Genomic DNA, 14,134 nt, shown 5'->3' with positions numbered 1-14,134 from the left:
CTTCAGGACCAGCCAAGGGTCTGCCCGAACAAACCGTGAAACGTGTCGTAAGTGTCCAACACCCAAACAGCTCTCGTGTCTCGTGTGTGTGTGTGTGGTGGGAGCATACTCGAGAATCTTGTGCGTCTTTCTCCCGTGCCGGGCCGGAGCAACTTTATGAGTTTCTTCAAGGAAAGCTGACAGCGGTTGTCCTGGGAGCGTAACGGAACAACAACAACAAGCAAAAGCGGTGGAATAAAAATGAAAATTCCCAGCGTAAAATATACCACCAGACCTCACGTTCCACCGGCGCTGCTGCCCCGTCAATTGCTGGTCCTCTCATGGTTTATTCATTTGCCCGAAAGACAGAGCTGTTTCTGCTAAAGTGCCCACTTTCGGGTGTTGGGGTTTGGATTTTTCAAGAGCCTGTGCACTGTCTCCCGTTTAGACCATGGCCAATCCCACCCGATACGGCAAGCTTTTCTCCATTGAGTGTGTGTGTGTGTATGTGTGTGGTTGGGCATGTTCTGACTGCGGCAATCCGTTTGCATGTTCATTAATTTTCATCCTTTCAACGGAAAGCTTTCAGGCATTTGCCGGTTCTAGATGGCAAATATGTGTGTGTGTGCGTGTGTGTTTGTGTGTGCGTGGGGTTGAGTTTGTTCATCCTTGGCACCCCCTGTTAGTGTTGCCATCATGTTGTTATTGGCGGTGGCTCGTGAGATGATATTTTAAGCGCATTTGCCAATCCTTATTTATTGTTATTTATTCAGTTACAAAAAGTGGAAGAAAAGGAAAGCGAAAGTTCAGAAAAAATGTTCTCTTCAATGGGTACGGTTGAGTTTTTGCTCGAGAAACGATTGCATGTGAAAATTATGTAAAGTGTTGTGAAATCTTTACCGAATGCAAGCTATTTTACAGGGTGTTTAATATGAACGAATACAATTTTTCATGCAGATGACTACCATGCGCATCCGGTAACTATTTTAGGGTCTCAGCAACTTAGTTGGCTAAGACCCTCACGGGAACATACGGACTGTCATATATAGTGCACAGTGTCGACTTGTAGTCATTTGTTTGTGTATTAATCGATACCGGAAGCCTTGTTCAGTCAAGAACCATGCGTGATTTGAGCGGCTGCATTCGACGATCGATCGGCGAATCGAAGTAGAGAAAATTACTCGATCCTTCAAGATCTAGATGTAAAATCTAGAAGATAGATAGACTGCGTCGGGCCAAATAAACAGAGTTATATTTCTTCTTTGGCACAATAACTTCGATAAGCCATGGCCTGACATTAAAGGGTTCTTTGGCTTAGTTTATCCTTAACTGGATGGTTCAGTCCAGAGTATGGGCTCCGTTCTTGCCGTGGTCACACTGACATCAAAATGGCCACATGAGAACTTCATCAGTTTACCAGTACTTCAAGCAATAAGGTTAGCAATATAGGCAGGCCGATCGAAAGAAACAAAAAAAAAACAACAGTAGAAGGAGTTTAGGAGCGGTCGGGTGTCTGGCGACGCCGATCTTCACAGGGCAGGACCGGGATTCAAATCCCAACCAGACTGTCTCCCCGCATGCAGGACTGACTATCAAGCTACGAGTTAAATCAAGTCACAGAACGTCAGATATGGCAATCCGAAACCTTTCGAAGTTCTAATACCGAAGAAGAAGTAGAAGAAAGGTTTGAGGACCAAAGATCCGAAATCATGCAGATATCGGGACTAACCACACCATCATGAAATATGACATCTGTGGATCATCTGTGGATCTGTAGACATCAAGGATCCCGAGGCGACGGAGGCTTCTACGAAGAACAGGCTTGACAGAATCAAACTGATGCTTTTGAGATCCGATAAGGAAATTTCTGATTTTCTTGCAATAGCCGAAAAATGTTCAAAATGGTTGACTGAGGGCACCATCATTGGCTATATCGTCCCGTCCTACATAAACATCCCGCAGATCCAGAACGCAACGTCGTTGGTGGTTTCTGGAGCCGTATCTTACATGGGAAAGCTTACTCACAAGGGTTGTCAAAGCCACTTACTATAAAATCGATGATCTGGAGAAGGTTATGGCCTCTGCACTGCAGGACCTCTTCTGGGTCTCGATATCACTATCGGGAGAATTCGATTGATCTTCTCTATATTTTCTTAAGGCCTCCCAGTTCCTCAGACTGCGACATAGTTCTCTGGACTTTTTTGCGTGATCGTACATGCTGGCCAAGCAAATCGATCATTAAAGGAACATTATTTTTCAATTTAGGGGGCTTATGTAAAAAATATGGGACATCGGGAGTGATTCTTTGGCAAATGTCTCAAGCTTGTCCACATTAAAGCATAAAGCATAAAAGGTGAGATGAGCACTGCAATTCAAAGTTACTAAGAAAATAATATTTGTTTTTCCGTTCCACACACCACACTGCCACCAAAAATAGCAACAGAAAGCAATAGACCCGGACCAAACCATCAACACAACCTCCACAAAAGACATGAACAACCACACTGCAATCTCCACACACCGACAACCGAGCATGCCCGGGATAAGGCAGAATAACAGGGAGGAAATGCCTTGTTAATATTTGTGAACTTGTAATCGTCAACACATGCGGTGTTGACAATACGGCGTCATGCCGTAATACTGGAATTATAAATAAATAAATAAAATAATATTTGTTAAATGTATTTTCACCCCTTATTTTTAAAGTCTATTACAACTTGCTGAGGGTGTTACAAGTACAACGAGCGAAGCTCCCATCACTTTAAACTCTCTTCACAACGCAAAACCGGTGACAAATGGAATATGAAGCAACACAGCAAAGCAAAGCGGTGTTTTAGTTTCTTAGACAATCAGCAGGAAAACCAAGGAAAATCTCTACAAATACAAAACGCAACCAAAGTAAAGGTAGATAAAACGTTGTCTCTTAGCAGTGGTGTAAACGTGAAACTTCGGCGCTACTGAAGTACTGTTTGGGGAGGAAAAATGAGCAAACTTTTCCAACCGTGCTCCTAATCTCAAACCATCCTGAAGTGTAAACACCTGGGCTGAAGTTCGAGTGCGTATCGCTCCTTCGTGGGGTGAAGTAGAAGCGTACGACGTAAAAACGCCAACCCAGATCTGAGCTGTGGCTCAGGTGGATAATAGGACAGCGATGTGTTTTTTTTTGAGGGGTGGTTGTTGTCCTTTCGTTTTCATTTATGGCGCTGTAGAAAACACTTGAGAGTTAAGAGTGTTTCGCCAACTTCAACGTCAGATATGGATCTATAAGCATTACACGCAGCGCTTGACGGTAGAAAGCTGGGCGTTTTCGTCGTTGCGGGAGAAAGTTGCTCATTCATCGCTTCTCAATACACAAAGTTCGCCTAAATGTATGCAATCGGTGTGCACAGATTCGAAGGCAAGCGGGCCTGTCAGATGGCGAACGTAAACATTGGATTAAATCGTTTGTTCGATTTTCACGAAACCCACCCCGAGCAACGCCGGCCGGTTATCCGCATCCAGTAAACTATTATAATCGAGTGGTTTTAGAGGATTAAGCGCACGAGTCGTGAGCTTAAATATGAGTGTGCTGTGGTGCCGTAAAATTTAAATCCTAACGAGCTTTAGGTGTATAATGTTTAACCGATTGACTATAAATTTGGAGCTCCTTCAGACGCGCACACGTCAGTATTAGCACCCGGGGGCAATAAACGTCACCGCAGCATCTGCTAAAAGCCTACCCGTACGCGCCTTAAGCAAACGGTTGAAAATGGCAAACGGGCGTAGGCGAAAGGTGGTCGGTATTTACCGTTTCCTGGAACGCTTAGCTCCCAGCACTCACCCACCCTTCCCGTCCAACCGGTCCACATCAATCAGCGCCACCATTCAACTCAACAAATTGGCACCCAGTGTGTTGCAGGAGCTCCTTCCAAACGCACACACTGTCGGCCTAAGCGGATTGTGTCACAAAACCTCTTTCGCTATAGTTCATTCGGCTCGCAGTGTGGCCGGAGATGTCAGGATTCGTGCGGATAATTAGGACGCGTATAAGACCCGCTTATGACGCACCAGTGCCGCTTCCGGTATCAGCTAGCGGCAGGAACTGCCAAAAATGGCAAACGGGTACAAACACTCCGAGCACGCTACGAAACGAGACCCGGGACGTGCAGTTCCGGGCATCCGGGAAGGCACACGTTGCGCCTGCCGGCTTCCAAGAAATTGACCTCCGCACCCCCATTTCCTCTCTCGCCACTCCACGATAAGCCCCGGGGGAAAGTCAACGCAAAACCAGAAGGCTTTAAATATTCACAACAAAATTAAGCATCTTCCTTCCAGGACCGTCCTGTGTTCTGTCGCGCCGGTCCGTTGCTGGAGGGTGTGTTTACCGCGTGTGAGAGTCCTGATGTGTGTTTCCCTCGTTTTTGGCAGTGTTTTGTATGGCATCTCGTGGTGGCATGGGGGACATCCGGCAAAAACCAAAGACTTTACGGTGTGCATTAGTCTTATTATCGTTCCAGGCCGGGGGCATGTGTTCCGTTCGCGGCGTCCGACCGCATTTCCGTTTAATCTTGCTGCGAAGACGTCGTCGAAAGTAACAGAAGCCGAAACCACTTCCAAGAACCAGACACAGGGAAAGTAAAGCTCTGGTGACACGGACTTCCGTTTCCCTCCCCTCCACCTCCCCAGAGACGGGTTACCGTCCTCTCTCCCCCGTCACCTTTGTTAGCACCCTCCCAGGGTTCAACATCTTTTCAATTAATTAGCTGAATTATTTAGCGCCGGTAATTATGACGCTTGTTTCCATTCGCACAGTCCATCCAGCCAGGGTTGAGGGTCACCAGAGCGGTTAGCAAGTTCTCGGGATCACGTACCGCAGACGGACGTACTTTGATGAAATGGCACGCCGTCCCGAATGCCGATTATCCAGCTCGCCCTCTATTTTCTCGCGCATGGGGCAAAACTTTCTCCACGTAGTTCGTTTGATTGCCCAGGGACAGTTTTAGATCAATTTCGGGTTTTCGGCTGATATCGGTTTCCGGTGTTTGGGGATTTCCGCTCATCCTTCTCGCCTACCTTATTGCCACACGCGCCTATTTTATGAGCTAATCGAACGGAACGGTTGTGTGGCGGGTAAAGGTAGCATTGAATGTGACTTCCGGTTCAGTGGAAGGTCACGGAATTCACGGGAACCGGAATGCGAGAAGCAGTTGTGATGACATTGATGTTAGCGGTAAATCCAGATAATCAAAGGATCAGCTGAATATTGAAACAGTGCTCTGACGGACGAGGAATTCGAGATGGCTAATTGGATATTTATTAAGATGTGAGACATCGGGACATACCGAAACGGGAAAACAATTTAGGACAGAAAGTATCGACGTGGACCAGATTCCGAGAAAAGCTCGATTGATTCAGGATTATCGTAACAAATTGAGCTTCGAAAAGAGAACGACTTAACTTAATGAGAACTTACCTGGCGATTGTTCTGAACCGGCCGTTCGTACACCTTATCACTCAGGAACACCTCATCGTCATCCTCGTCATCGGTGAAGTTGTCCTGAACGGGGCGCTTCGATCGATGCTGCTGCTGCTGCGATCGAACAAACTCCTTCCGTCTGGTGCTGCCCGTCGTCGGTTTTCCACTTCTAGTCATCGAACCACTTCCCCCACTCGAAGCTGCTGTCGTTCCGGCGGCCGTCTCCCGGGTGCCAGATTTACTTTTCTCCGCCTGCTGCTCTCTCACTGCTGGCGATCGTTCCTTCCTGGCTGTTTCGGAGCTTTTGCTCTGCTTCAGCGATCGATCGCGAGACTTACGCTCCATGCTGCTGTTTCCCGCCGAACTTCCCGCAATTCCGGAAGGACCTGTGCGTGCGTACTGTGATGGAGATACGGCTCGCATGTTCGATGCAGCTTGCGCTTTCGATCTGGCTCTCGCTTCTCGTGTACTCGGGATGGTACTAATCGGTGGTGGAATCGGTTTGGATTTCCCACTTGATTTGGTGATTTCCGCATACTCGTGACCCATCGTGAGGAGGGATGACGATCGCCCCGAAACCATCGGTGTGGATCGCGGTTGCTGCATGCTGAAGGATTTCGGTAGCGTGGATCCACCACTAGGGCCAGGGCCAGCGCTGCGAGTATTGCTAGGACCTTCACGAATCACGCTGTAACCGGCTGGATCGAATTCGCCCGTACCTGCTTGATGGCGTCTGCCAGATCGCATCGACGACGGCAGAGTGTTGGACTGGTGAGGTCGTCGAATTTTAGAGTAATGTGACACAGGAGATGATCTACGCTCTAGTTGTGGATATTGGTCCGTGTCGGTACTTCTGCTCGATCTGCTACGACGAACGGGCGATAGTAACGCTTCGTGGCTCTGGCTAATCGAGAGTCGTCCACTAGCAACCAGCGGCGTAGACTCATACGAAGGACCCACCATCGGTATGGAGTACGGTGGATTTCTTAACGTCTCGTACGTTGGCTCACGAGGCTTCTGCAGCCCGCTACTCGTGATAGGCATCATTCCGACGTAAGTCGGCGGTGTTTCGTAAATTTTCCCACCAGCCACAAAATGAGTCGTAGACACTTGATGCTGCTGCTGCTGCTGCTGTTGCTGCTGCTGCTGCTGTTGCTGCTGCTGATTGCCACGCTTCACAGCGCTAACATGCTTCATAAAGTCCTCCGCATAGGGCGGTGCTTGATAGTATCCTGCCGCTTCCGATTGTGTGTGTGATAGGCGGGCGCCACTCTTGCTCCGTGACCCACCATGTCCGGCATCGTCAAAGTCGGACGAGAAATAGCTCGACGAGCAATCGCAGTTACGACAGTCCGAGTAGCGGCAGGTGTCGGAGAAACTACACTTGTCCACCTCGACGCTACACCGTCGGCAAGTCTCCGACGCAAAACGACAGCTTTCCGAGCTTCCAAAGTATCGCCGATTGGCCGGGTAAGAGAACAAAGAATCGCCAAGGCTAGAATCGGACATATTACCACCGGTTCGACCGTATGGCTGTGATTGGGGTTGTGGCGTTTGTTGGGGTCTTGTTTGGTTGGGTCCTCCCGGCGCAGGAGGATGCTCTCGCTGCCCAGTCACCATCACAGAGGACAATGGTTGGTATTGGGATTGTATTAGTGGCTGCATCGGTTGGGGCTGTCGGAAAGAGCCCTCACTGCGCCCAGATGCCTCACTCAGAATAGATATGTTAGAGCTGACTTTGTAGATTTTGGCACCTGTACCGGAGCTCATTAGACTCCGATGTTGATCATCGCTTAACGCTGCGGCAGCTCGCTGGTAGTAGATCCCAGCATTCGAACCCTGTAGACGACGCTGCTGCTGCTGTAGCGAATCACTCGACGAGGAAGATTTCTTATGGTTTAACTCCTGGTAATAGTCGGAACCGGATGAGAGCGTTCCGCCAGGCTGATGGGGCCGTTGGTAGATGTGCTGTCGTGGATTACTGCTGGCCGCTGTATCGCCTGCACTAGCGACCGATGCTGGTGGCTGTTTGTAATAGATTTGCTGCAGCGGACTGTAGTCACAGCTGAATGCCACGGGCGTCGTTTCCAGCTTGTACACGTTAGGATTACTCGGATTGTACGACTGGTATTGGAGCACATTCTCGCTGGCGTACATCGATGCTTCATCCACCAAATTTCCCATGCTTCTTGTGTGACTCTCGGGCAGCGGCTTAGGATGGGGCTGACTTTGCTGATCTTGCACCTGTTGCTGGAGTTGTTGCTGAAGTTGCTGTTGCTTCTGCCTTTGATAGATCTGCTCCTCAATGTCCAACGATTTCGTTCCCGTTTTGGAATACACCCCACCAGACTGACCGCTCCCACCGGACGATCCACCCGAACCATGTTGCTTGAGCTGTTCGTAAATGTTTTGCTGCTTCTGCTCGGCCTGCCTTTGCTGCTGCAGCTGATGATGATGGTGCTCGTGCTGCTGGGCGGTATGCTGTGCCCCGAGCCCATGGCACACATCACAGTTCGCATTGCTACACTGCTGCACGCATAGTTCGCAGTCAATAAATTGTATTTTCTCATTGCTCGCGTCCGGACATGCTGCCAACGGGACGCCCTCCCCCGAACACTCTTCAGGTGGTCGTTTCGGCTTATCTTCAAAGTAGATTTCTTCGTATATGTTTTCCTCGCCCTTTTCCACCATCCGGGAGGCGGCCTCCGATTCGGGGCTGTTCAATTCCATCGACTGTGGTGGGTCGGGCAGCGGTGCGTCCACCGATCCCGCAGCGGCTACCGGTGCCGAACGTTGCTTCAGAAGGCTTTTCTTGGAAGATTTGAGGCCCTCCTTCAGCAGGTAGTAGTTGAAGCTTTTGATGCCGATTTCTCCCTTGAGAAAGCGTTTCCCTATCTGGAACCGTCCCCCTTTGGAACTGCCCGACTCACCGCGGTCACCGCCCTTTACCATGATATCCTCCGAGAAGGCATCTCCCGCCGCCGGAGGACCTGCTGCTGGGCTGCCATCCGGCGCCAGCGCTCCAACGTCCTGCTCGGAGTTTTCTCTACGCGAGCTAGTATTGCGGCTTTTGCGTCCACGCTGTAGCTGCTGCTGCTGACGTATTCCAGCATCCCTGCCGAGACTGTCCTCCTCACCGGCACGGCTAATCGAAAGTCCTCGTGTTGCACCGAATCGTTCGTCGCTGGTGGTGTAGCTTCTTCGGTCCAGGCTGCGGCCACGTCCCCGATCGAGCGTTGCCGTACCGTACCCTGCCTTTGGTGGCACACCGTCCGAGCTGCTGGATTCGTCTGTGTTGAGAAGACGGTTCAAGAGTTCCGCACTGCTGTGATGGTTGTACTTCTTCCTTCTCGGCTTCAGCTCCGGCACGTTCAGCCCTGCCCGGCGAATCGATTCCACGTCCAGCGTGTAGAACTCGCTCGAGCCACCGGCCTCACCACCACCTCCTACTCCTCCGCCACCTCCTCCACCAATCTGCAGACTGCCGGAGCCCCGCGAGTAGTCCTTGCCGACCGAGTTGGACTTTTTCTTCGATATCATGTAAAACTTACGGCCGGGGTCGTGTTCGGGACCGCTGTTTCGGCGCATGGGCAATGCCAGATGGCGAACATCCTCCGTGTACGCTGGATCGTTGATGAACTTTTCCCGTACGGAAGAGGAAGACCGTTCCTTGAGCTAGCGGTGTGGAAAGGAGAAGAAAAGGAGGAAAACAGGAGAGGCTTATTCACCAGAGCTTGGCCAAGAAGTAGAATGTTAACAGTAATAATGAGCTTTAAAATACTTAACTTGACTCACAACAAAATAGAAACCCAAAAAAACATTGCTGAGCTACCAGTCGCTGAGTATCGAATGGGGAAGGATGCAAAGTAATTCTAATTGAACGATTAACGCAAGCAAGCAGCAACTTTTTTTCCACAAACTTTTCCTAACGCGTTGGCCAAAAGAAAAACACTTGTCCCGGTAATCATTAGGCCCTCCGTTCGGTTCTGCTAGGCCCAGTTATTCGCGAATGTTCATCCGTCCAAGCCAATTAGCTCGAGAGCCGGAGCAATTTAAGCTTAATCTCGTTTCGCTCTTATCTTCCATTTTATCTGTCTCGCTTTCATTCTCGCTAGGATTGGGTTGATTCCGACAAGGGGCACGAACTGAGCGTTTACTTACCCGAAATTTTCCCTTCTTGCGCTGCTTCTGGCCGGTGACCGGTGGGCCACCGCCGGGCGGGTCCACCAGGGATCCGGCGGATCCGGTCGCAATGGTAGCCATCGGACCGGATCCGGATCGGTTCGGGAGCGCACGCGGTTTCAAGGGATCTTGCACTATCTACGGGACGGACGCGGTATCGACGGTATTTCGGGGGCTACAAACGGCCCTCCCTCGCTAATGGAAGCTTTCAATTGGGCTACTTTGCGGTGAGATGATGCGATGAGCGGAGCATGATCGTTTGCTGGCGATGGAATGAACGCGAAGGATGGTGGTGGATGGTTGCCTCATGTTCTGTTTGGCTGACTGGCTGACGCTCAGAATGGCACTGAATCGGCTTCAAATACCGAATGCAACACATATGCGGCTACGCTACGTGAAATGTTGACCTAGGGGGCGGTAATCTGAAAATAAAACACACACACACACCGACACAAAAGCAAAAAGTATGACGTGAGTAATGGCGTGAGACGGAGTTTATTAAGTAAAACGTAAAATGATATCAGTAAAGCAGGCTTCTGGTAAATGTTTTAAATCTGTATTTGAATACTATTTGTTTCGTGAAACCCCTCTAAATCAGCTCAATTCCATTCACGCTAGCAGACTGGCAGCACGAACCGGCACACGCATTGATTAATGGATAAGTGCAATGCTGATCAGCAAGTGACGTGCAGCAATGGAAAACTACTCCCGTGATATCGCCAATTGCTCCTTTAATGTAGCATCCCGGGTGACAACATGATTTATGACCCATGCCTTAAGGTCCTCCATAACGAGCGAACGACCCGATTCGGCAAAAAAAATGGACGGAATCTGGGGTTGTCTGCCACTTTTATCACATTGCATGGAGCAGCACATGGTGTAGTTTATCAATCACACTATGGCCTGATGCGGGATTGATAGGTTGACGTTTGATTTGGAATTAGGTGCGAAGCGAGCGGGTGCTTATACGATAGGAAGAGAAAGAATTTGCTAAATTTAAAAATGTTTTCCATTCGAGAAGTAAAGGCTCAAGATTGGTAGAGTTATGCTCAGGACTATAAGGACGCTCACACGATACAGGATCGCGTGATTGAAGTATAGTGGTTGGGAAGCGCTTTAAGAACGAATCAGCTTTGAAAAAATCTGGCCATCCAGTTCGATGGATTTAATTTGTAGAATTTCAAATTATTAAGAAGTTTGTGTAGATTCCTTAATACAATTACTTTAACCGATAATTTAGCGAATTCATCCACTTGTGTTAAGATAGAAAATTATGGTTATCGTATAGCGTTGGCACTTGATATTTCTTCAAAATCATGCAGAAAAAATAGGAACAACACTGACCAGTTGGATTCGAATTCATGTTTGGAAAATTCAATGGAATAGCTTTAGTTACAATTAAACGATCCTTATGTTTCTCAAGTACTTTTCATATTATACCACAGTTTTTTAACGCTTTCCTGTTCTTATATTCAAATTTTGTCTCTTATATTCAGATTTAAAACTGGAGCGGTCCGTAGGTAGAGGCGACAGCGGTGCCGGTCTTCGTACCGCACAACCGGGGCTCAAATCCCATCCGGATCTTCTTCTCTTAGTGAGGAATGAATAAAAACAACCAGAAGTGGAAGGCATGACCTTAGAGACTGTTTGGCTCACAAACGACTCTTAAAAACGGGAAAATTTAGTTGATTGTAGTCAGTGGTGGGTCAAGATGTTTGGAGGTCCCGTGCGGATTGGCAGTCGAGACTCCACCAATCGTGATTTTAGAGGGAAACAACAGGATTTCCCTCGCCAACGAGGGCCTCCCTGACCGATGAGGCCCGGAGCGGCGGCTCTTTCCACTCATAGAAGAATGTTGAAGAATCCCTTAAGGAAATCAAACACAAGACTTAGTACGGCATGGATTTTACAAGAAATCATACATCCGTGACGTGACTGGCTGTCTCTTTTAATATTGGCTATCTCTTGTTTAAGCACCAGCACCATAACTCTCACCCTCTCTATAGAATTTAATATTCATTACATTTTCCATTTATTTGTTATAACTTTAGCTCAGTCTGAAAAACGAAAAACTTCCCCGTTCTTAAAGCAATTCGTTACTTTTTACAAAGAAGTTCAACAGCACTGAACTGGCTTTAAAAATTATTCAAATTCTCAAAACTCTCGTATCGTATCGTATCAGCACCACTTGTTATCACCACCAAGGCACCCAGTTCATTGGGCGTGCTGAGTTAGCCCGAATCGCCCGTGTACTAAAGCATCTGCCTGAATCGTTCCCAAATCAACTAGAAACTCTCGCAAACCTTTCAATGCTAATGGAAAGCGTGTCTCACACTCAAAAACGCACAGGAAAACCGTTTCGGTTGCAATGGTTTAAAATGAAAACCAGAACCAGAGCGAGCGAAGAAGTAGTACAAAAAAAACCCTCCCAAACAAGCAAACAAGAAATATTAAAGTACGGAAAGGATTCGATTTCAGGAAGCAATGACTGCCGTACACTCGATGGAGTATTGGGCATACAGTTGCACCGAGCCAGAGAGATACGACAAATCGGTTCGGAGTGCCAGCGCAACTGGACCGAGTACAGCAATGGCTTTGAGCCTGTGAAGGATTGAGAAGAGAGTCCTCGGGTGGACCATAAGGACGTTCTACAGAATGCAATCCGTTTGCAAGTTGTTTATCGTGCTGGACGACTTTAATGGTTGAGATACATTTTGTACTGGAATAGAAATTGGTAAATAGGAGATTTAATCAGGAGGAAGCAATTCGGCATGCGATAGGGATTTATTACCAATGCTCCAGCGCGGCAAGCAGTTGTTGACCAATGATTAAGATAATGAGAAATTGCGCCAAACTGTTGCATGAATCCGTGGCAATAATTGTATATATTTTTTAGAACGAATTCTCTGGAAAAAGTTAAACGCGAGATACATTGAAGCTACGTCCGCAGGAACATCAACCTCACTGAAGAGAATCACGCTAAAGCGTCTGTAGGACGCTCACGCTTAAAAAGTGATAAATATCGCTTTAAAGCTTTACAGTAGCCAGCCTAAGGCAACAGAACAAAAATGAGCGATAATAGCGTCGTGCCTCAGTTAGAACGAACGATTTATCTACTAATCCCTTAGGCTTCCGAACGCTCGTCCGTAAGACGGGGCGTCTGAACCGAAACCTTCTACCCGTAATTCAGCAGCCAACAGTCCCAGACTTCGAGCGAGAAAAAAGTGAAACGCCCCAGCAGACTCAGAGGCAAAAGCAACAGCTAATAAATTGCTTCATTCTTCAACGCTGAAGCTAGGCAAATCGTATTACAGAGCAACGCAGACGATACGGCCTGCTGCTGGGTCCCGTGAAACATCAACTACATTCTTCGTAATGCATCGGATCTCCCATTTCCTTTCGCCAGCGTTATCTTTACAGAAGGAAAAAAACGTTATCCCATGTCCTATCTGTCATGTACTTTTAATACAATGTGTCCGTAGCCAGTTTTTTGTGTGTCTGTCCGTGCGCAATACTTATGACATTTGAGATTCGGTTTTGGTATGATATTGGGACTGATTCTTACATCCAGGGCTAGGGGGGTTCATCCTTCCGTTGAAACTGTACGAGAATCTTCTGAGAAATGATTGGCTTCCGTCGAATAACAGCAGTAGCTGCAGCAGAATAAATCTGTTTTCTTACAATAGATTGGAAGACTTGTTCTCCCCGTTCTCTTATTATCCGGTGTACGGTTCGGGTGAATCGCGCTGGTCAGTTTCGTGTTCAAAAAAAGAAGAGGCATCCTTCCACCAGCACAATTTATCTTCTGGTGCGTTGTTTTGTCTAGGCACACAGAATAGATGTATCGTTACGAGGAATGGTGGTTAAATAAATAGCTCAAGTCAAACAAAAAAAAAAAAAAAAAAACGGGGGGCAAAATCGATCGAAGAAGATTGAGATGTTTGAATGTTGTGAAATAATTTTCCATTCAAACTGGACTAGCAGCAGGGAAGCTGGGTAGAAAATTGCTCGATGGAAAACATTTTTCTTTTGAGTAAGCAATGTACCAGTTTTTCGGGCTCCAGTATGTCTCTCCCGTTCTCGGCAGCGATCGCAACAATTTATTTCCCATCTAAAGAGTGGCCAATTTTCAGCAGGAAACGACCGTACCGGAGCCACTTAGAAACAAATCATCATCATTAAATAAGAACATAATTTTGCAATCAGTGCCCCGCTTCGTGCGGGAGAAAGTTTTCCAATTCAGCAAAAAGGTTGAAAGGGGGCTAAGCGAGCAAGTCCGGAAATCAATAGCAGGCAGGAGTGAGCTTCCAGTGGCGGGTTCAACTGATCCCCCTAACGAGATTGACATATTTGGTAAAGAGAAAGATAAGTGTATAGGAGGACTTGGCCTAGAATGCATAAGGAAGGATCGTATTAAGAAATCTACGAGACAGATTTAATCTAATAAAATAAGATGTATGAAAAGATAGATTTTTAAATAGCTTGGATCTCGGCTTTAACGAGATGGAACTCGTCGAT

The 14,134-nt window shown here is 47.6% G+C and overlaps 1 protein-coding gene across 3 annotated transcripts in view; it reads right to left on the bottom strand.

Annotated features, from left to right (window-relative positions):
- The window catches only part of LOC118509543, a 209,845-nt gene that overhangs the window by 170,182 nt on the left and 25,529 nt on the right, over positions 1 to 14,134 (bottom strand). For all 3 annotated transcript variants that reach the window (XM_036050291.1, XM_036050288.1, XM_036050290.1), the window contains exons 3-4: positions 9,596 to 10,038; positions 5,432 to 9,109 (exon numbers count right to left, since the gene is read on the bottom strand). In XM_036050291.1, the coding sequence (XP_035906184.1) occupies positions 5,432 to 9,109; positions 9,596 to 9,697 (3,780 nt within the window). In that variant the 5' untranslated portion in view covers positions 9,698 to 10,038. The remainder of the gene's footprint in view (positions 1 to 5,431; positions 9,110 to 9,595; positions 10,039 to 14,134) is intronic.

Source organism: Anopheles stephensi, chromosome 3 (assembly GCF_013141755.1).
Source record: "Anopheles stephensi strain Indian chromosome 3, UCI_ANSTEP_V1.0, whole genome shotgun sequence".
Classification (NCBI taxonomy): Eukaryota; Metazoa; Arthropoda; class Insecta; order Diptera; family Culicidae; genus Anopheles; species Anopheles stephensi.
This window is presented reverse-complemented; position numbering and strand designations above follow the sequence as displayed.